Raw genomic sequence first — 20,582 nt, forward strand, 5'->3', positions numbered from 1 at the left:
GTGCAGAGAGGACCGGAGAGCGGTGGAGGCCCGGACTGCAGCAGCGTTGGGGCCACCTCCCAGCGTCCCCACCCTAGGAGGCTGCATGCGGATTGAAGAGCGGCGCCTGGGGACTGGGCCGGCCCCGCTGATCCCGACCTAGCGAGCAGGACAGCAGGACCGCCCAGGCTGCGGAGGGGCTCGGGGGCAGGAAGGTCAGAGCAGCAAGATGGCCAGTAAGACCAAGGCCAGCGAGGCCCTCAAGGTGGTGGCCCGGTGCCGCCCCCTCAGCAGGAAGGAGGAGGCTGCTGGTCACGAGCAGATCCTTACCATGGACGTGAAACTGGGCCAGGTGACCCTGCGGAACCCCCGCGCTGCCCCGGGGGAGCTGCCCAAGACCTTCACCTTTGACGCTGTGTATGATGCCAGCTCCAAGCAGGCCGACCTGTATGATGAAACCGTGAGGCCCCTGATAGACTCCGTGCTCCAGGGTTTCAATGGCACGGTGTTTGCCTATGGCCAGACGGGCACTGGCAAGACCTATACCATGCAGGGGACCTGGGTGGAGCCCGAGCTGCGCGGGGTCATCCCGAACGCCTTTGAGCACATCTTCACCCACATCTCCCGCTCCCAGAACCAACAGTACCTGGTCCGGGCCTCCTATTTGGAGATCTACCAGGAAGAGATTCGAGACCTGCTCTCCAAGGAGCCGGGCAAGAGGCTAGAGCTGAAAGAAAACCCTGAGACGGGCGTCTACATCAAGGACCTCTCCTCCTTCGTCACCAAGAATGTCAAGGAGATTGAGCATGTGATGAACCTGGGGAACCAGACCAGGGCTGTGGGCAGCACCCACATGAATGAGGTCAGCTCCCGCTCCCATGCCATCTTTATCATCACCGTGGAGTGCAGCGAGCGTGGCTCTGATGGCCAGGACCACATCCGAGTGGGCAAGCTCAACCTAGTGGACCTGGCTGGCAGTGAGAGGCAGAACAAGGCAGGCCCCAACACAGCGGGAGGGGCAGCCACACCATCCTCGGGTGGCAGTGGTGGCGGTGGAGGCAGTGGTGGCGGTGGTGGTGGAGAGAGGCCTAAGGAAGCCTCCAAAATCAACCTGTCATTATCTGCCCTGGGCAACGTGATTGCTGCCCTGGCGGGCAACAGGAGCACCCACATTCCCTACCGGGACTCCAAGCTGACCCGGCTGCTCCAGGACTCCCTAGGGGGAAATGCCAAGACCATCATGGTAGCCACACTGGGGCCAGCTTCTCACAGCTACGATGAGAGCCTCTCCACCCTGCGCTTTGCCAACCGAGCCAAGAACATCAAGAACAAGCCCCGGGTGAATGAGGACCCGAAGGACACGCTGCTGCGGGAATTCCAAGAGGAGATTGCCCGCCTGAAGGCCCAGCTGGAGAAGAGGGGGATGCTGGGGAAGCGGCCCCGGAGGAAGAGCAGCCGCAGGAAGAAGGCCGTGTCCGCCCCGCCTGGGTACCCTGAGGGCCCGGTGATTGAGGCCTGGGTGGCAGAAGAGGAGGATGACAACATCAACAACAACCGCCCGCCCCAGCCCATCCTGGAGTCAGCCTTGGAGAAGAACATGGAGAATTACCTGCAGGAACAGAAGGAGCGGCTGGAGGAGGAGAAGGCAGCCATCCAGGATGACCGCAGCCTGGTGAGCGAGGAGAAGCAGAAGCTGCTGGAGGAGAAGGAGAAGATGCTGGAGGACCTGCGGCGGGAACAGCAGGCCACAGAGCTGCTTGCGGCCAAGTACAAGGTAAGGGCCCCAGAGGAGCTGGGCACTTGAGAAGTCCCTGCAGGGGATCCTGGCAGGGAGGTTCTTCTTTGAGAGTCTGTGACCTGGCCTGAAGCGGAGGTCCCCCCTCAGCACCACACACTGCTCTCCTGCCAAATGTGCCCCCAGAGCAGCCGGGCAAATTGCTCTGATACCGGACTGCCAGGCACATGCACAGGCACACACACACACATGCGCGTGCACACACACATGAAGCAAAGCGGACAGGCGGTCTCTCAAGCCAGTGAGCTTGGGGTGGTCTGACCTGCTGCGGTCATTTCCTGCTGGTGGCCTCAGGATCAGTCAGGTCTGTGGGATGGCCAGGCAGCCTCTCGTGAATGTGGATTCTCGTTCCTTCACAGCCTCCTCCCCTGAGGCTTCCTCCCTCTGCAGCATCTTCAAACCTCACATCGTTTTAATAATATCATTTGGTTAGTACTTCAGTTTACAAAATGCTCCACATATATGATCCATACATGATCTCATTTGATCCTTTGGCCATCCAGGGTCACAGTTCTGAAATCCCCATTTCAGAGGTGAGGAATTAAAGCTCAGAGAAGTGACATGACCAAGGTTCCATCCTATGAAGTGGCAGAGCTGAGCTGGAACCCATGGACCTCATGCTGTTTCAGTGCTTAGCTGGGCAAAGTGGGACCGTGAACAGATTCTGCTCCCTGGGAAAATGGTCCCCTGGGGCTTACAGTGCAGTGGCCATTGCTTGCTATCATTAGGAAGGCGATTTGGGGGTTATGCAGAAGGTAGAGTGGAAAAAGCACCAAACTGTATACCAGATAGCAAGAGACTGGCCTAGCTATTTTACAGCTCATCAAGTGACTCATTGTAAGTTGCTTCTCTCTTTTCTCAGGCCTCAGTTTACCTTTCTGTAAAATAGAGCGTTGGCCTGGGTGATCTCTGAGGCTCTACCTATCTGACAATTCTATGGCCTATATTAATCTGAGCAGCAAACCAACCGACCCCCACCCCGAGGCCTCATCACAGTTAATATCCAATTCCCCATGAGCCCGAGAGATGTCAGAACCTCAGCATCCTTCCTGAGCTCTTTCCTACCCCCCAGTACCTTCCAGGCCCTGATGGTGCTAACTACAGAGGCCCCTGCCTGTCCAGTCATAGACCTATTAAATTTCATTGCTGGGATGCCACAACTCAATGTTCCAGGCATTTCCAGGCCCCTGGAGCCTTCAACACTAGGGGTTGAAGGAAGGACACAGGAAGCCATGAGCTTGCTGGGAAGAGCAAAACATTGTCATTTCTTATTCCTTCTCAGGAATGTGGGCTGGGGAGCAGGGGGGCCCAGCCTACAGCCACTGAGACAGTGACAGATGAGCTGTATGCCATTGTCTGTTTTGGGAATGCGTGACTGCAGCAGGGGCTCTGGCCTTACATATTTAATATTTAATTCACTTCTTTGAGCCCAGCAAGAGTTATGCTGAGCTATTTCCTTAAGGAAAGGATCAGGGGCCTGGAACCTTTAGGGACATCCTGAGAGAAGCAGGATATTAGAGGCAGGGCCGTTAGATTGAGCCCTCCCTAGGAGGGAGGGAATCCAGTGTTTGCTTACCTGGTCAGTCTGCCATTGATTTTGCTAAGAAATCCCTGAAAGCTGGGAGGCAACAAAGGCTAAGAAGGGAGGAAAATGCAGTAACTCACTTTGGCTGCCTGAGGGGTGGGGTGAAGGTTTCCATTGTTGGGAACTGACCAGTTTCCCTCAGTGAGATCCTTGGATCTAAAGCAGTGCGGGGGCACAGATGATAGAACAGCCAAGAGATCAGGGTGGCCAACACCAGAATTCTTGCACCAGAGGTGTAGCCCACAAAATATCACAGTCTTAGAGTTGGCAGGAGCTTTGGAAAACTGAGGCCTGGACTTGCCCAGGGCCACACAGGTGAGTTGAGGAGAGCCTAGCCCCTTTATATATGGAAGAGCCCAGCCTCTTTCCATTGCTTGAGTCCTAATGTTACCTGTACTAGTTGATAATCAGAGTAATTCATTTTTATATAACACTTTGACATCTTAATCTCGTTCAATTCTCCCAACAACCCCAAGGGGTGGGTACTATTATTTCCATTCAACAGTTATGAAAACTAAGCCTGGGGAGGTGGAGTGAGTGTCTTATCAGCTCGTGACCCTGGGTGATAGGCAGCAGAGCCAGGACTGGAACCCAGGCCTTCTGATGCCCCCAGCCCTGTGCTCTTTCCAAGCATCTCAGATTCCTCCATGTTTGCTCACTGTGTGACTCAGGGCAACGGCCTTTGCCTCTCCAGCCCTCGGGCTTCCATTCACCTAATGAGGAGGAGAACCCTCACCTTGCTTCCTGGGGAGTGGGTGAAACAGTCATTATGTACCAGGTGTTCAGATGGAAGCAAAGGGGGAGGAGTGCCTGGGAAATTCCACGACAGAAATGATTCCATATCCTGTGACTTCTCATCACACTCAGCCTAGGACAATCAGCAGCCAGCAACCCAGAATGGAACCTAGACAGAGGACCCAAGTTCCCCATAGCCCCAAGGCACCACCTGGTCCGGTGTTGGATGTTTCTAGGCTGGTGGAAACAATTTGAGGGTTCTTGAGGAATCTACAGGGTAAAGAGGGGAGGAGCGTGTTAGAGATATACCAATCCCAGCCCTGCCTATTCCCCAGGGTTGTGTCAAGGATTAAATGAGATCATTAGCATGAGGGCATTTGAAATAAGTTGAAAGCACCAAATACATGGAGGGTATTAGCAGCCACGGGGTGGCTTCCGTCCACCAAGCTGGGGTCCAGTGATCTCCAGGACAGACATCTTTGTTGTTAGTTTGACTTCTTCTTTACCCTGCCATCCCGGCTGCCTTGCCATAACCCTGCAGCTGCTGGGAGCAGAGCCAGGCAGGAGAGGTCTAGGAGGTTTCACAAGGCAGGCTCCCCATCTGCAGCTCACTCCTGTCACCACTTTCTGAGTTATGGCATCAACTCCACTTCTTCCCCCACCAGCTCTCATTCCCTTCTTCCAGTTCATGCCACCCTCTGGGGGCAGCTAAGCGGTAGTTGATGCGACCCAGTGCCCTCATTCACTCTCTCTGACTCATCTCATAGTCTGTCTCGCCAGCTCTCCCTGCCTGCCACCTCCCAGGCTCCCTGTTCTCTTTGTTCTCCCCTCACTGTGCACAAACACCATGCCTATCTCCTTGGAATCTCCTTTCATGTTTACTGTGGGCCTTAGGGGATGTTCGGGTGTGCAAATATGTGAGACTTTGTGATTGTGGTCAGCGCCCTGTTTATCAGTAATCATTAGCATTTTATACTTATGTAGTGTCTAGGGGAGGGAGGGTGTGGGCGGGGAATGCTGGTGGGGACTTGATAACATACTAGGCCTATGAGGTAGGAGGAATAGGTAACATCACAGGCCCACAATGCACAGTGAAAACCTTGAATATTTGGTACTGCGCAGTGAAAACCCAGATGTTTGTGCTCAGTGTCCATACTGCAATGAGGACAGGTGAACACATGTAGATTGGTTGGGAGAAGGCCCACTTCACTCAAATGTAATCATGTAAGACAATTTTTAAATGACTGCTTTAATTTTGAAATTAACTTTTTTTGAGATGGAGTTTCGTTCTTGTTGCTCAGGCTGGAGTGTAGTGGCATGATCTTGGCTCACTGCAACCTCTGCCTCCCAGATGCAAGCAATTCTCCTGCCTCACCCTCCCTAGTAGCTGGGATTAGGTGCCCGCCACCATGCCCAGCTAATGTTTGTATTTTTTGTAGAGACAGGGTTTCACTATGTTGGCCAGGCTGGTCTCGATCTCCTGACCTCGTGGTTTCCCTGCCTTGGCCTTCCAAAGTGCTGGGATTACAGGTGTGAGCCACTGTATCTGGCTTAAAGTTGATTTTTTTGAGGAGTTGGACTAGATGATTCCTAAAACTTTGATTTTAGCTACTTAAAGAGAAAAAAGAGCGTGGGTGTACAGATGATACAGAATGCAGGCACAAATTGAAGACAGGTGGAAACAACAGCATCGGATGTGAGCCCCAATAAGTAGGTCTGGAGGGAGAAGAACTGGGGGTCTTGGCCGGAGCCCACTCTCTCTGTGGTGAATGTAGAAAAGAGAACCTGAAGAAGCAGCCCCAGAAGCCGAGGGATGCGGTCTGAGGAGGAATGCGGACTGTGTTGAAATTGTATTGTCCCTTTCGAGGGTCCCACTTTCTCCCACCCCTCAGCAGGGGCATTAACCTTCAATGCAAGAGAGAATGTTTCAAGCCTGAGCAACAACAGTAACAGCAATAATAATGACATTTACTGAGCACTTGCTTTGTGCCAAGTACTATACTATATACAGATTATCTCATTTCATCCACACGAGCACCCTCCAAGAAAGGTGCCGTGCTTGTTCTCGTTTTATAGATGAGAAAATGGAGCTCCACTGAGGTGAAATAACTCAGCCAAGGCCACATAGTTGGTATAGTAAAACTATGTAAACCCAGCTGGACTTGACACAAAATCTGGTGCTCTTTTAGTCTTAAAATAATTAGGAATATCAGGTTGGGAACTGGTTCCTGAGGAGATGCTGAAAAATGAGGAGTAGGCTGGGCATGGTGGCTCACACCTGTAATCTCAGCACTTTGGGAAGCCAAGGTGGGTGGATTCCTTGAGCCCAGGAGTTCCAGACCAGCCTGGACAACATGGAGAAACTCTGTCTTGACAAAAAATACAAAAAATTAGCTAGGCGTGGTGGTGTGCACCTGTAGTCCTCACTACTCAGGAGGCCGAAGTGGGAGGATCACTTGAGCCCAGGAGGTTGAGGCTGCAATGAGCCTTGATCGCACCATTGCACTCCAGCCTGTGTGACACCGTGGAACCCTGTCTCAAAAAGGAAAGAAAACTGATAGAAGCTGTTGTAGATGTGACACATTTGAGGTGACAGAGTCCAGTGGGCAGCTGGAGATGGGCCAGTGGAGTTTAGAAGCAAGCCCTATGGCCGGGCATGGTGGCTCATGCCTGTAATCCCAGCTACTTGGGAGGCTGAGGCAGGAGAATCGCTTGAACCTGGGAGGCGGTGGTTGCGGTCATGCCATTGCACTCCAGCCTGGGCAACAAGAGTGAAACTCCGTCTCAAAAAAAAAAAAAAAAAAAAAAAGAAGCAAGTCCTAGACTGGAAATGGAGATTCGGTCTCATCTTTTTTTTTTTTGAGATGGAGTCACCAGGCTGGAGTGGAATGGTGCGATCTTGGCTCACCACAACCTCTGCCTCCCAGGTTCAACCGATTCTCCTGCCTCAGCCTCCCGAGTAGCTGGGATAACAGGCATGTACCACCAGGCCTGGCTAATTTTATATTTTAGTATAGATGGGGGTTTCTCCATGTTGGTCAGGCTGGTCTCGAACTCCCGACCTCAGGTGATCCACCCGCCTCCCAAAGTGCTGGGATTACAAGCGTGAGCCACTGCACCTAGCCCTGCCCCTATTTTTGATACTCTCTCCCTCTGTGTAAATGAATCCCAGGTCGAGGTCTCCTCTCTGGTCTCTCTGCTGGCCTTACATGAAGTGCTGTGTTCAGGGCATGGGCATCAGAGTCAGCCAGGTCTGGATTTAGTGACTTACCAGTTCTGAGACCTCTGAGTACCAGTTTCCTTAGCTATAAAATGGGATAGTAATAGTATCTTTGTTACAGTGCTGTTGAAAGAATTAAACAAGGGCTGGGCGCAGTGGCCCATGCCTGTAATCCCAGCACTTTGGGAGACTGAGGCAGGAGGATCACTTGAGCCCAGGAATTCAAGAGTCTGGGCAACATAGCAAGACCTTGTCTCTAGGAAAAAAAAGAAAAAGGCCAGGCACTGTGGCTCATGCCTGTAATCCCAGCACTTTGGGAGGCCGATGTGGGTGGATCACGAGGTCAAGAGATTGAGACCAGCCTGGACAACATGGTGAAACCCCGTCTCTACTAAAAATATAAAAATTTGGTGGGCTTGGTGGTGCACACCTGTAGTCCCAGATGCTCAGGAGGCTGAGGCAGGAGAATCGCTTGAACCCGGGAGGCAGAGGTTGCAGTGAGCTGAGATCGCACCACTGCACTCCAGCCTGGCGACAGAGTGAGACTCTGTCTCAAAAAAAAAAGAATTAAGATAATGAACAGAAAGCACTTTGTACAGTTTCTGGCACATAAGTGTTAAGTAAATAATTATTATTGCTATGTCAAACCTCCTAATAGATGTTTTCACTTGGTCACCTTCCTGATATGTTAAACACATCACATTTTAGCTTGGCATTCAAGGCCCTTCAGAGTCTGACTGCAATGCATCTCTTTTATCTTGCCTGCCCAAGCCAGTTGTTCCTATAGGAAAACCCTGCAGCCAGCTGTTCTACCCCTTCCTTTGAGACCAACATGGGCCTCCCTAGCCTTCTGCTGATTGCACTGTTTTTGTGTCCTGGATTGTTCCTGGTAACTAGGGAGTAGGAATTATGGAAGCAGGTTAAGCTTAATTTAAATATCTTTTTAACAGTTAAAATTGGGCTGTTTCAAGAAGAAATAGGTGGCCCTGATGGTGGTGATGGTTTCATGGTTGTATACCTGTCTCCAAATTCACTGAGTTGTATACATTAAATATGTACAGGCTTTTTTTTTTTTTTTTTTTTTTTGAGATTGAGTCTTACTCTGTCGTCCATGCTGGAGTATAGTGGGACGATCTTAGCTCACTGCAACCTCCGCCTCCTGGGTTCAAGCAATTATCCTGCCTCAGCCTCTCCAGTAGCTGGGATTACAGGTGCATGCCACTACACCTGGCTAATTTTTGTATTTTTAGTAGAGATGGGGTTTCACCATGTTGTCCAGGCTGGTCTCGAGCTCCTGACCTCAGGTGATCCACCTGCCTCGACCTCCCAAAGTGCTGGGATTACAGGCGTGAGCCACTGTGCCCAGCCTAAATATGTACAGCTTTTTACACATCAATCATGTCCCAATAAAGTCATGGGCTCCCATCCCTGGAAGTGTTCAAGGAGAGACAGAATGTCAATGGTGCTCTAAGGGCTTGATGTATCAGAAAAGCCATTGAACCAGATGATCTTCAAAATCCCTTTCTCTTAAAGGCCCTTAATTGTTTAAAATGGTATTTTTTAAACAGCAAAATAGAAAATATTTAGCTTTCTGAAAATTAAGACCAGAAGGTTTAAATTTTAATATGGTATGAATTCAAACAATAATGTAATAGAGGATTTTTTCAGCTCTCTGTCATAACCAGTTAGAGAAGAGTCAAAGACAATGAGAAGACGAGAAGAGAGAAAGAGAGAAAATAGGAGAAAAGCAAGAGAGAAATAGAGAGGGACAATAAAGAGGGGAAAGAGAAACAGGCGAGGAGGGAGAGCGGGTAAATAACGGTGTGGATGACAGGGTTTTTGGGGAGAAGAAACCTCGATTGGGAGAGGAAGTGCTGTAGTGGAGAGAGTTAAATTCTGTGCATCATCCCACTGTCCTGATCTTAATGTTAGTCTTCAAATAGGGCTATCTCCAGTCTCCAGAGACTACCACAAAGCTGATCTGGTTCCATCTGCATGTCCCCAAGGACACCAGCCCCATGCCAGACACTCTGAGATTTGTAGGGCTGCGTGATCAGCTCAGTCCTGTATGATCAGACCCTTGAAAGAAGCCTTCGGATAACAAGTGACCCATACTCCAAGCTGGGTGTGGATCCAGGTCATAGTCTGTGACCTCTTAGTGTTGGTGAGAGCAGTGTCTTCTTGTGTTCCTTCTCATCCCTGGTGGGTGTGGTCCGTTAACAGAATTGTTGAGTTCTGGGGGCATTTTGTAACATAAAGATTTGACTAGTGGGAAGTATATGACTCTAATGGATTTCCATCTGAGATTCTGGGCTTCAAGTGACATTGAGGCTCAGCGGGCCTTTTGGTCCAGTGTCAGGTTTCTCGTGCTACGTGTTGGCTGGAGGAGGGTGTGATCATACTGCCCTGAGTCATTTCCAGCCTCCGCAGAGCACAAGATTGGATAAAGTGGCTTTGATAATATTCTCATTGTGCTCTGAAGAATAGGAAGAAAGGTCTGGAATTCAGATAGAGACGGGCACTTTTCTCTGCCAGACCACTGCTCCTGGCCAGTCTGGGGCACCTCTTCTGGAGCTGCTGAACCAGGTGGCATGTTTGAATGAATAAGAAAATGTTTCCCCAGGTGCAGTGGCTCATGCCTGAAATTCCAGTATGTTGGGAAGCTGAGGTGGGAGGATCACTTGAGGCCAGTAGTTTGAAACCAGACTGGATAACAAAGCCAGAACCCATCTCTACAAGAAAGTAAAAAAAAAAAAAAAAAGAAAAAAGAAAAAAGCTAGGCATGGTAGTGCACATCTGTAGTCCTCGCTACTCAGAAGGCTGACCTGGAAGGATGGCTTGAGCCCAGGAGTTCAAGGTTTCAGTGAGCCTTGATCTTGCCACTGCACTCCAGCCTGGACAACAGAGCAAGACCCCAACTCAAAAAAAGGAAAATAAAACAAAATGGTCTCTCTTTCCACAGATCCAGCTCTGCAGCTGTAGAGGCTGTACAAGGCACACCCTCATGCTCAGACCTTATAGGACACCCACACTTGCTGTTTGGTATATCTAGAATTTTTAATATCCTGAGAAATTCCTGGGCATTAACTCTACCTCATACTAAAAAATTACTCTGTAGTTGTCTCATGTTCCTCCCAGATATACTCAACAGAAGAGTCCCAGGCCCTGGGATGAGCTATTTTTTTTTTCTTTCTTTCTTTCTTTTTTGAGATATGATCTTGCTCTGTCACCAGGCTGGAGTGATCTCAGCTCACTGCGAGCTCTGCCTCCCGGGTTCAAGCAATTCCCCTGCCTCAGCCTCCCGAGTAGCTGGGACTACAGGTGTCCGCCACCATGCCTGGCTAATTTTTTTTTTTTTTTTTTGAGACAGAGTCTTGCTCTGTCACCCAAGCTGGAGTGCAGTGGCAGGATCTCAGCTCACTGCAAGCTCCGCCTCCTGGGTTCACGCCATTCTCCTGTCTCAGCCTCCTGAGTAGCTGGGACTACAGGTGCCTGCCACCATGCCCGGCCAATTTTTTGTATTTTTAGTAGAGATGGTGTTTCACTGTGTTAGCCAGGATGGTCTCGATCTCCTGACCTTGTGATCCACCCGCCTCGGCCTCCCAAAGTGCTGGGATTACAGGCGTGAGCCACCGCACCCCGCCATGCTGAGCTATTTCTATAGCACTAGCTAATGTACGTGCAGGCTCTTCTTTCTTCAGGTGGGCCAGCAGAAAAATAACAACAGTGATGGTAATAATGATAGCTACCATTTCTTCTATGCATGCTTAATGCCAACCACTCTGATGTGTTTTGTGTGTGTGTGTGTGTGTGTGTGTATGTGTGACAGAGTGTCACTCTTGTTTCCCAGGCTGGAGTGTGATGGTGCGATCTCGGCTCACTGCAACCTCCACCTCCTGGGTTAAACCGATTCTCCTATCTCAGCCTCCCGAGTAGCTGGGATTACAGGTGCCCACCACCACACCTGGCTAATTTTTGTATTTTTAGTAGAGATGAGGTTTTGCCGTGTTGACCAGACTGGTGTCAAACTCTCTGATCTCAGGTGATCAGCCTGCCTCGGCCTCCCAAAGTGCTGGGATTACAGGCATGAGCCACCGCGCCTGGCCTGATGTGTTCATTATGTGTATCATTTTGCTTCATCCTCACAGTAGCATGAATCTTCATCTGACCAGTGAGGAAACTGAGGCACATTAAGGAATGAACATTCCAGGGTTGCACACCTAGAAAGTGGTGGGGCCAGAGTTATGAGCCCATGTCTGCCTGACTCCACTTCCACACTGTAATGTCAGCTCAGACAGGAAGGATTATGCCAGATCCCTGACTAATAAGCCCCAGTGGGAACTCTTGTCTCCTGAGATATTTAACTCATCTTTGTCCTTCTGTATGACGCAAACCCCCACCTTCTAACCTCAGCCCACCACCATTCGCTCGTGTAATCAACAAATCTTTGGCCGGGTGCGGTGGCTCACACCTGTAATCCCAGCACTTTGGGAGGCCAAGGTGGGCAGATCACTTGAGGCCAGGCGTTCAAGACTATCTTGGCCAACATGGCGAAACCCCATCTCTACCAAAAATACAAAAATTAGCTGGGCATGGTGGCATGTACCTTAGTCGCAGCTACTCCAGAGGCTGAGGCAGGAGAATCACTTGAATCCAGGAGGCAGAGGTTGCAGTGAGCCAAGATCACGCTACTGCACTTGCCTGGGCGATAGAGTGAGACTGTCTCAAAAAAAAAAAAAAAAGGCCCAACAAATCTTTTTAAGTAACCATGGCCAAGGACATAAATCAGTAGATATAGTTAACTTCGTCTTTAAATTCTTTAAATTTCTGGAAGGAATCATAAGAACTCGCAATAATGGTTATTGCTAGAGATTTTAATATGGAGGGGAATTTTTATTTTTCACTTTATACCTTTTTATTTTATTTTTCACAATAAGCATATAATACTTTAAAAAATCATCTGGGACTTTATTTTTATTTTTTATTTTTTCAATAGTTTTGGGGGGAACAGGTGGTTTTTAGTTACATGGATAAGTTCTTTAGTGGTGATTTCTGAGATTTTGGTGCACCCATCACCCACTTTTAAAAAATTAAACAAAAACTAATCTGAATTTTTTAAAGGAAAAAGCCCTTTGTCAGGGTTCTGTGGTTTAAAAAAAGACGAGGGGAAATATAAAATATATATGTTAATGCCTAGTTGGAAGATTTGCTTAAAGGTAGTGAATAATTGAGGAAAATCCAGGATTGATAATAATGCTCACTTACACTCAGTTATTGGTAATCCTGTGACCTTGGACAAGTCACTTTCCCTCCCACAAGCTGTAAGGAATGACCAATAGATGATTCCTGGCTGGGTGCGGGGGCTCACGCCTGGAATCCCAGCACTTCGGGAGGCCGAGGCAGGCGGATCACAAGGTCAGGAGTTCAAGACCAGCCTGACCAACATGGTGAAACCCCATCTCTACTAAAAATGCAAAAATTAGCTGGGTGTGGTGGCACATGCCTGTAATTCTAGCTACTCGGGAGGCCGAGGCAGGAGAATCGCTTGAACCCGGAAGGCAGAGGTTGCGGTGAGCCGAGATCACGCCACTCTACTCCAGCCTGGGTGACAGAGCAAGACTCCGTCTCAAAAAAAAAAAAAAAAAAAAAGATGATTCCTTGCGTTCTGTACCATTTGCTGATTCACCTTGGAAGCAGGCCAGGGTTAGAAATCAGCCTGAATGAAGGACAGTGAAGGACAGAGAAGAATGGCCCAGCCTTGACTGGGATCCTAGAGGCTGTGTGACCAAGGACCACTAACCTAAGCCCTCTGGGCCCTGCACCTCATCTGTAAACTGCTCACACTACACTATATACGTCCTTAGTTTCATCCAGTTCTGACACTGGAACATTCTGTTGTCTGGATTTGCTGAAGAGAAACCCTCTAGAAAGCCACAAATAAGTAGGGAAATAGGGTGGAAAGGTGAAGATAAGCATTGATCTGAGGGGCTCGTGGTTTTCTCACTAAAGCAAAAGGGCTGATTAGTTTCCTTCTTGCTTTTCTTCAAGGTGAGCTGAAGCACTCTGGGCATCCCTGCCTTGTCTAGTACAAGACTGCAGTCCAGCTCACCTCATCCCTTGGCCAATATTTTCCTGATCTCAAATTGTTCTTTCTTCTTAATAAGGAAATTCCTAGCACTTGAACTGTTTGTCATTTTTATTGTGTTTTGAGCCATCCAAGGCGAAGACTCAGACTCAGTCTCCTGATCTTTGTCCCCCAGGGCAGGAAATCATTGAAAATAGCATTATTCATCTGAAAATGGTCCTCTTCATCCCCTCCCCATTGTCTCTTTCATTTCTTCTTCCCTTACTACTGACTCCTCACGATGTACAATCAGGGAGCTGGAAAAGGAGAAACAGGTCTGTGAAGGTAGGGGTGGCTATATTTTCTAAGAGATGGAAGCAGGGTCTGTTGAGATTGTTGTTTTGTTTTTTGCCCTTTGTGGCAAGTGGTGGGTAAAATACCAATCAGATACCAAAACAGCGAGTAACGACTAACATTTGGGCATGCTTTATCACTTACCAAGCACTTTCACACCTACTCTCAAACTCGCTGGTTGTTTTGTTTTATTTCTGTTTTTTGTTTTGTTTTTTGAGACAGGGTCTCACTCTGTCACCCAGGCAGGAGTGCAGTGGTGCCATCTCGGCTCACTACAATCTCAACCTCCTGGGCTTAAGGAATCCTTTCACCTCAGCTTCCCAAGTAGATGGTGGGACTACAGGCGCACAACACCACACCTGGCTAATTTTTAAAATAAATTTTTTGTAGAGATGGGGTCTCATTATGTTGCCCAGGCTGGTCTTGAACTCCTGGGCTCAAGTAATCTGCCTGCTTCAGCCTCCCAAAGTGCTGGGATTACAGGCGTGAGCCACTGCACCCAGCCCAACTTGCTGTTCTTACCCAAGGCCTGAAAGGTAGCAGGTATTCTCCCCATTTTCCTCCCCATGAGGAAGTGGAAGTCCAGAGGGCTGAAGAGCTAGGTTTTGTAGCAAAGAGAGTGGCAGAGTGTGCAGCAGGACTGGAGCACCCTGACTCCCACACCCAGCCACTGTTTATGTCATTCCACCATGGAATTTGTGCAGGGACCCTTCCCACAAACATTCTTCCAGAGTTTCTAGCCTTTCTCTGGGACTCTAGGATCCTGACAACCTCCCTGCCAGCACACAGTTAAGAGCTCTAATCCACTTATCTCAAATACCCCCATAAGAGTCACACAGGCAGAAGCAGCAGCAGCAGCAGAGCCCTGTCTATTTCAGCCAAAAGAGAAAGCAAGGAGGCTCTGAGCTTTCCTGATGGTTCCTGAGTTGGCAAAGGTACAGATACCAAATGCTGCTTCTCTCCAAGGTGCTTTCCTGTTGGAACCTGGAAGAAAGCCATGGAACAGAGAATAGGACATTGGACTTGGAGTTAGGGCAGTGGTGGTCAAATATCACTCTGCCATTTACTGGCTCCAAACCTTGAGCAAATCACTTTACCTGTCTGGGCCTTAGTCTTCCTTTATGTCAAATGGGGATCATAACTGTTATCTCATAAGTTTTTGTGAGCATTAAATAGGACGATTAAGGTAAAAAGGAGTTAACCCAGTCGAGGCACATGGCCAGTTGCATCTGAGACTCCTGTCTCCTGCAGAATGTCACAGATAGGTGGCAGTGGCAGGGCAGAGCCTGTTTGGCTTATCTGTCCTGGTAAAATCATACTTGATGCTATCTTCCCAGAAGAGTGACTGGCTGGGCCTGGCTGTCTCCATTCTAGCTTTCCACGTCAGTGCTTTGTGAGTACTGGGGCCCCGCTCTGGTTTTGCACTCCATTTGCTCTTGGAATAGTTAAAGGTGAGCCTCTGAGTACCCCCAGCTGTGTCTACAAGCTAGCATTGTCCCTGTAGTGACCTGGCTGTTGTCATAGCAGCTGACCTGCCTCTGATACCTGGAATCAGGGCTCTAATCAAATTGGGAAGTTATTTGGAAAGCACATAGTCAATATAAGAGCAGCTAGATAGGTGGGGCGCGGTGGCTCAAGCCTGTAATCCCAGCACTTTGGGAGGCTGAGGTGGGCGGATCGCTTAAGGTCAGGAGTTCAAGACCAGCCTGGCCAACATGGTGAAACCCCATCTCTACTAAAAATGCAAAAACTAACTGGGCGCGGTGGCAGGCACCTGTAGTTCCAGTTACTTAGGAAGCTGAGGCAGGAGAATGGCTTGAATCTGGGAGCAGAGGTTGCAGTGAGCTGAGATTATGCACCTGCACTCCAGCCTGGGTGACAAAATGAGACTCTGTCTCAAAAAAAAAAAAAAAAAAAAGAGCAGTAGCTAGACAAAGAGTCCTTAATTAGGAGACTCAGGCTTTGAGGACTCCACCTCTAGGCCTCAGTTTCCCATCTATAAAGCATGGGGGTTGGGGTTGATGATTCCCAAAGTCCCCGTGGTTACCCTGCCCTTCATACCCATCTCTCAAGCGTGAGACCATGGTGCCCTGCAGCTCCCAGCCCTGTCTTTTCCACCCCCATAGCCTCTGCTGGCCTTTTAGTTACACTGGCTTGTTTAGAATCAGCAGAACCAAACACAGTCCTGTCCCCAGGCCCACCCACCTGTAGTCTTTTGCTCTGAAATATTACAAAAGAAGCATTGACTAGAATGGCTGAGAGCTTCAGGGAACTTCTCTTCAGGACTAGGAACTCCACATTCCCACGTCCCCTGCTTGGTATATTGTAGCCTGAACTGGGCTCAGGGATTTCAGGCATCCCTGTCCCTCCCTGCCCTCATAAGTGATGGTTAAGGATCTCTAAAAAAATTCGTCGGGTGTGATGGCTCACGAGCCTGTAGTCCTGGCTACTTGGGAGGCTTAGGTGGGAGGATCTCTTGAGTCTGGAACGTCCAGGCTGCAGTGAACTGCTGCACTCCAGCCTGGGCAACAGAGCAAGATCCTATGTCTCAAAGAAAAGAAAAGAAAAGGCTCGAGATCTCTGAGAGAAAGGAGGAGATGGCCACTGGTATCCTCAGACAAATGTGGAAATAAAAAAGAAAAGGAAAAAAAATCTATTTCTAAGCCAAGAAAAGAATCTCATGCGTGACATATTTCCGAGCATGGGAGTGAAGCAGACAACATAGGTTGAGACTGGGGAGAAGGAGGGAGCAGAGAGCCTGCACCTGGACTGAGGCCCACCCACAGATTTCATGCCAGAGCCAGCCCCCTCTTCCCAGCACAAGACTGGTCTGTCAGCCAGGCTTGGCTGAGAGTGTGGGTTTGAGCAAGTGGGCAAGACTTGGCCAGTGACTGATAAGGCAAATTTAGTTGTCATTCAGACCACGTCTGTGCTGGGTCCCGGCAGGGCTGGCAGAGAAACACAGGGGCATTGGGCAGATGGGTGGAGTGACAGTGGCCAGTTAGTCATTGTCCAGGATGCTCTTCCTGGAGCCCAGGGCCCAGCCCGCAGGAGACATTGTGAAGCAGAGCTCTAGGTCCACAGAGGAGATCCAACACGGAAAAAGATGGGCAGAAACCAGCCCGGGAGCTGGTCTTGAGACTCCTGCAATGGGGAAGAGGAAGGAAGGAGGGCTGGGACTTGGGGACTCAGCACTCTTGCTTGGCTAATACATCAGACCCCAGGCCTGACTGGCAGCTCAAAGTATGCCTGATAGTGTCCAGGTGGCTTCAGGAACAGGGCGAGGTGGTAGCCTTTGAGTGAGGAGGACTCGGGCCTAGGTGTGGGTAGCTGGGGAGGGTGGGGTCTGAATAAACAAAGAATTTCGTTTTGAATCTGAGGTTCATCTCTTCACTTGAAAATCACCAAAAAAATTAGCGGGGCATGCTGGCGCATGCCTGTAGTTCCAGCTACTCAGAAGGCTGAGGTGGGAAGATCTCTTGAGCCCGGGAGCTGCAGCTGCAGTGAACTCTGATCATGCCACTGCATTCCAGCCTGGGCAACAGAGCAAGACCCTATCTCTAATGGAAAAAGAAAAATCACCAAAAAGATTTTAAAAACACAATATAGAGTATGTTGGGAAAGGAAAGCTCCGGCCTCCACAAGGCCACCTTAAAAGTATGGAGAATATAAAATGAATGCAGAGGCTCAATTTTGTATCTATTATTATAACAAATGTTTATTTTTATTTTATTTTATTTATTTTATTTTTAAGATAGAGTCTTGCTCTGTGGCCCAGGCTGAAGTACAGTGGTACAATCTCGGCGCACTGCAACCTCCGGCGATTCTTGTGCCTCAGCCTGCCGAGTAGCTGGGATTACAGGTGCGCGCCACCATGCCCAGCTAATTTCTGTATTTTTAGTAGAGATGAGATTTTGCCATGTTGGCCAGGCTAGTCTCGAACTCCTGGCCTCAAACAATCCACCTGCCTCGGTCTCTGAAAATGTTGGGATTACAGGTATGAGCCACTGTGCCTAGCCATAACAAATTTTAAAAATAGTAATACTTCATGGCCGGGCGCGGTGGCTCACGCCTGTAATCCTAGCACTTTGGGAGGCTGAGGTGGGCGATAAGGAGGTCAGGAGATTGAGACCATCCTGGCTAACACGGTGAAACCTGTCTCCACTAAAAAAATACAAAAAAATTAGCTGGGCGTGGTGGCGGGCGCCTATAGTCCCAGCTACTCTGGAGGCTGAGGCAGGAGAATGGCGTGAACCCGGGAGGTGGAGCTTGCAGTGAGCCGAGATCGTGCCACTGCAGTCCAGTCTGGGTGAAAGAGCAAGACTCCGTCTCAAAATAAATAAATAAATAAAAATAAAAATAAAAATAAAATAATAATAATACTTCATGCGGACCCAGGCGTGGTGGCTCACACCTGTAATCCCAGCACTTTGGGAGGCTAAGGTGGACAGATCACAAGGTCACGGGTTCGAGACCAGCCTGGCCAACATGGCGAAACCCCATCTCTACTAAAAATACAAGTTAGCCAGGTGTGGTAGTACACGTCTGTAATCCCAGCTACTCAGGAGGCTGAGGCAGGATAATTGCTTGAACCCAGGAGGCCGAGGTTGCAGTGAGCCAAGATCGCACCACTGTACTCCAGCCTGGGCAACGAAGTGAGACTCTGTCTCAAATAATAATAATAATAATACTTCATGCCTATGATGCTGTAATAAAAATGGTTCCATTATTTACTGCTGGCAGTAGTTTAAGTCATTAGAATGATAACTAACAATATGTTTCAAGATACACAAAATGTTTATAACCCTTTGTCCTCTTCTGAAATTTCTTTCTAAGAAAGTTACCTAAAAAAGCAAAAAATTAGCTCACACCTGTAATCACAGCACTTTGAGAGACTGAGGCAGGTGGATCCCTTGAGTCCAGCAGTTCAAGACCAGCCTGGGCAACATGGCAAAACCCTGTCTCTACAATAAAATATAAAAATTAGGCAGGCATAGTGGCGGGTGCCTGTGGTCCCAGCTACTCAGGAGGCCGAGGCCGGAGAATCATTTGAACCTGGGAGGCGGGAGGTTTCAGTGACTTGAGACTGCACCACTGCACTCCAGCCTGGGTAACAGAGTGAGACTCTGTCTCAAAAAAAAAAAAAATATATATATATATATAAAAATAATATATATACACACACACACACATATATACACACATATATACGTATACATACATGTGTATCTATATACTTATATATACATGTACATATACGTATATATACATATACATGTGTATCTATATACGTGTGTGTGTGTGTATACATATATTAGGTAAATTGAAAATAGCAAGACATAAACTTGTGTTTATAATATGTCCATAGAGGTGAAAAAAGGGCTGGGTGCAGTGACTCATGCCTGTAATCCCAGCACTTTGGGAGGCTGAGGCAGGCAGAGCACATGAGGTCGGGAGTTTGAGACCAGCCTGACCAACATGGAGAAACCCCGTCTCTACAAAATACAAAATTAGCCAGGTGTGGTGGTGCGCACCTGTAATCCCAGCTACTCGGGAGCCTGAGGCAGGAAAATCACTTGAACCCAGGAGATGGAGGTTGTGGGTGAGCTGAGATCACGCCATTGTACTCCAGCCTGGGCAACAAGTGAAACTCTCTCAAAAAAACAAAAAAACACACAAAACAAACAAAAAAAAAACCAGGGAAAATGAAAGACACCAAGTAGCCATGGTAGGGAATATGTGGCATTTCTCATTTTATTTCTATGGTGATTTTGATATTTGTGCAATTCTTTTTTCCTGAAAGGAGAGAAAGACAATAAAGGGTTAAAAACGTGTCCCCAGAATTCTTTAATAGACTGGTAAGCCTTTCCTCCAGGGTTAACTCTTGAAGTAACAAATTTCGTAAATGTATTACCTTCTATAAACAGTAAAACTCTCTTTCATTTGTCCTAAAAACTGCTGCTGTCAAACCTCAAGGCGTGAGCTCTTACTCTACATGCCAGGATGGATTGGAAAAGCCTGGATCTTTCCTTTTCACCCCCAGTTTTGATTGTTTCATTTCCAGACTTATCTTCTTAACTTTTCTTTGTCTTTTCAGAACAAAGAGTCCTTTTTTACTTTTTATTTTTTTTGAGACAGAGTCTCACTCTGTCACCCAGGCAGGAATAACAGTGGCACGATCTCAGCTCACTGCAACCTCCACCTCGGGTTCAAGTGATTCTCCTGCCTCAGCCTCCCGAGTAGCTGGGATTCCAGGCACGTGACACCATACCCAGCTAATTTTTGTATTTTTAGTAGAGATGGGGTTTCACCATGTTGGTCAAGCTGGTCTCGAACTCCTGACCTCAGGTGATCTACCCACCTTTGCCTCCCAAAGTGCTGGGATTACGGGCATGAGCCACCACACCCAGCTGAGTTCTGTATTTTAAAGTCTCTTATAATAGCCCTGGGATGGCTTCAGCCATCTTTCCCTTTTTTTTTTTAGACAGAGTCTTGCTCTGTTGCCCAGGCTGGAGTGCAATGGTGTGATCTCGGCTCACTCCAGCCTCCGCTTCCTGGGTTCAAGGGATTCTTCTCCCTCAGCCTCCTGAGTAGTTGGGACTACAGGTGTGCACCACCACGCCCAGCTAATTTTTGTATTTTTAGTAGAGATGGGGTTTCACCATGTTGGCCAGGCTGGTCTCTAACTCCAGACCTCGTGATCCGCCTGCCTCGGCCTCCCAAAGTGCTGGGATTACAGGCTTGAGCCACTGTGCCTGGCCTAAGCCTCCCTTCTCTTGATCTTCTCTCTCCTTTATGTCTCTGGAGATGCAGTAAGAGAACTACACACAGTACTCCCTATTGAGCTGCA

The 20,582-nt window shown here is 48.6% G+C and overlaps 1 protein-coding gene across 1 annotated transcript in view; it reads left to right on the forward strand.

Annotated features, from left to right (window-relative positions):
- The first annotated feature begins 208 nt into the window (after nt 1-208).
- KIF3C (kinesin family member 3C) overlaps nt 209-20,582 on the forward strand; it is a 54,831-nt gene continuing 34,457 nt past the window's right edge. The window contains exon 1 of the mRNA XM_050753625.1: nt 209-1,753. Coding sequence (XP_050609582.1) covers nt 209-1,753 — 1,545 coding nt within the window. The remainder of the gene's footprint in view (nt 1,754-20,582) is intronic.

The sequence above is a fragment of the Macaca thibetana genome, chromosome 13 (genome assembly GCF_024542745.1).
Source record: "Macaca thibetana thibetana isolate TM-01 chromosome 13, ASM2454274v1, whole genome shotgun sequence".
NCBI lineage: Eukaryota > Metazoa > Chordata > Mammalia > Primates > Cercopithecidae > Macaca > Macaca thibetana.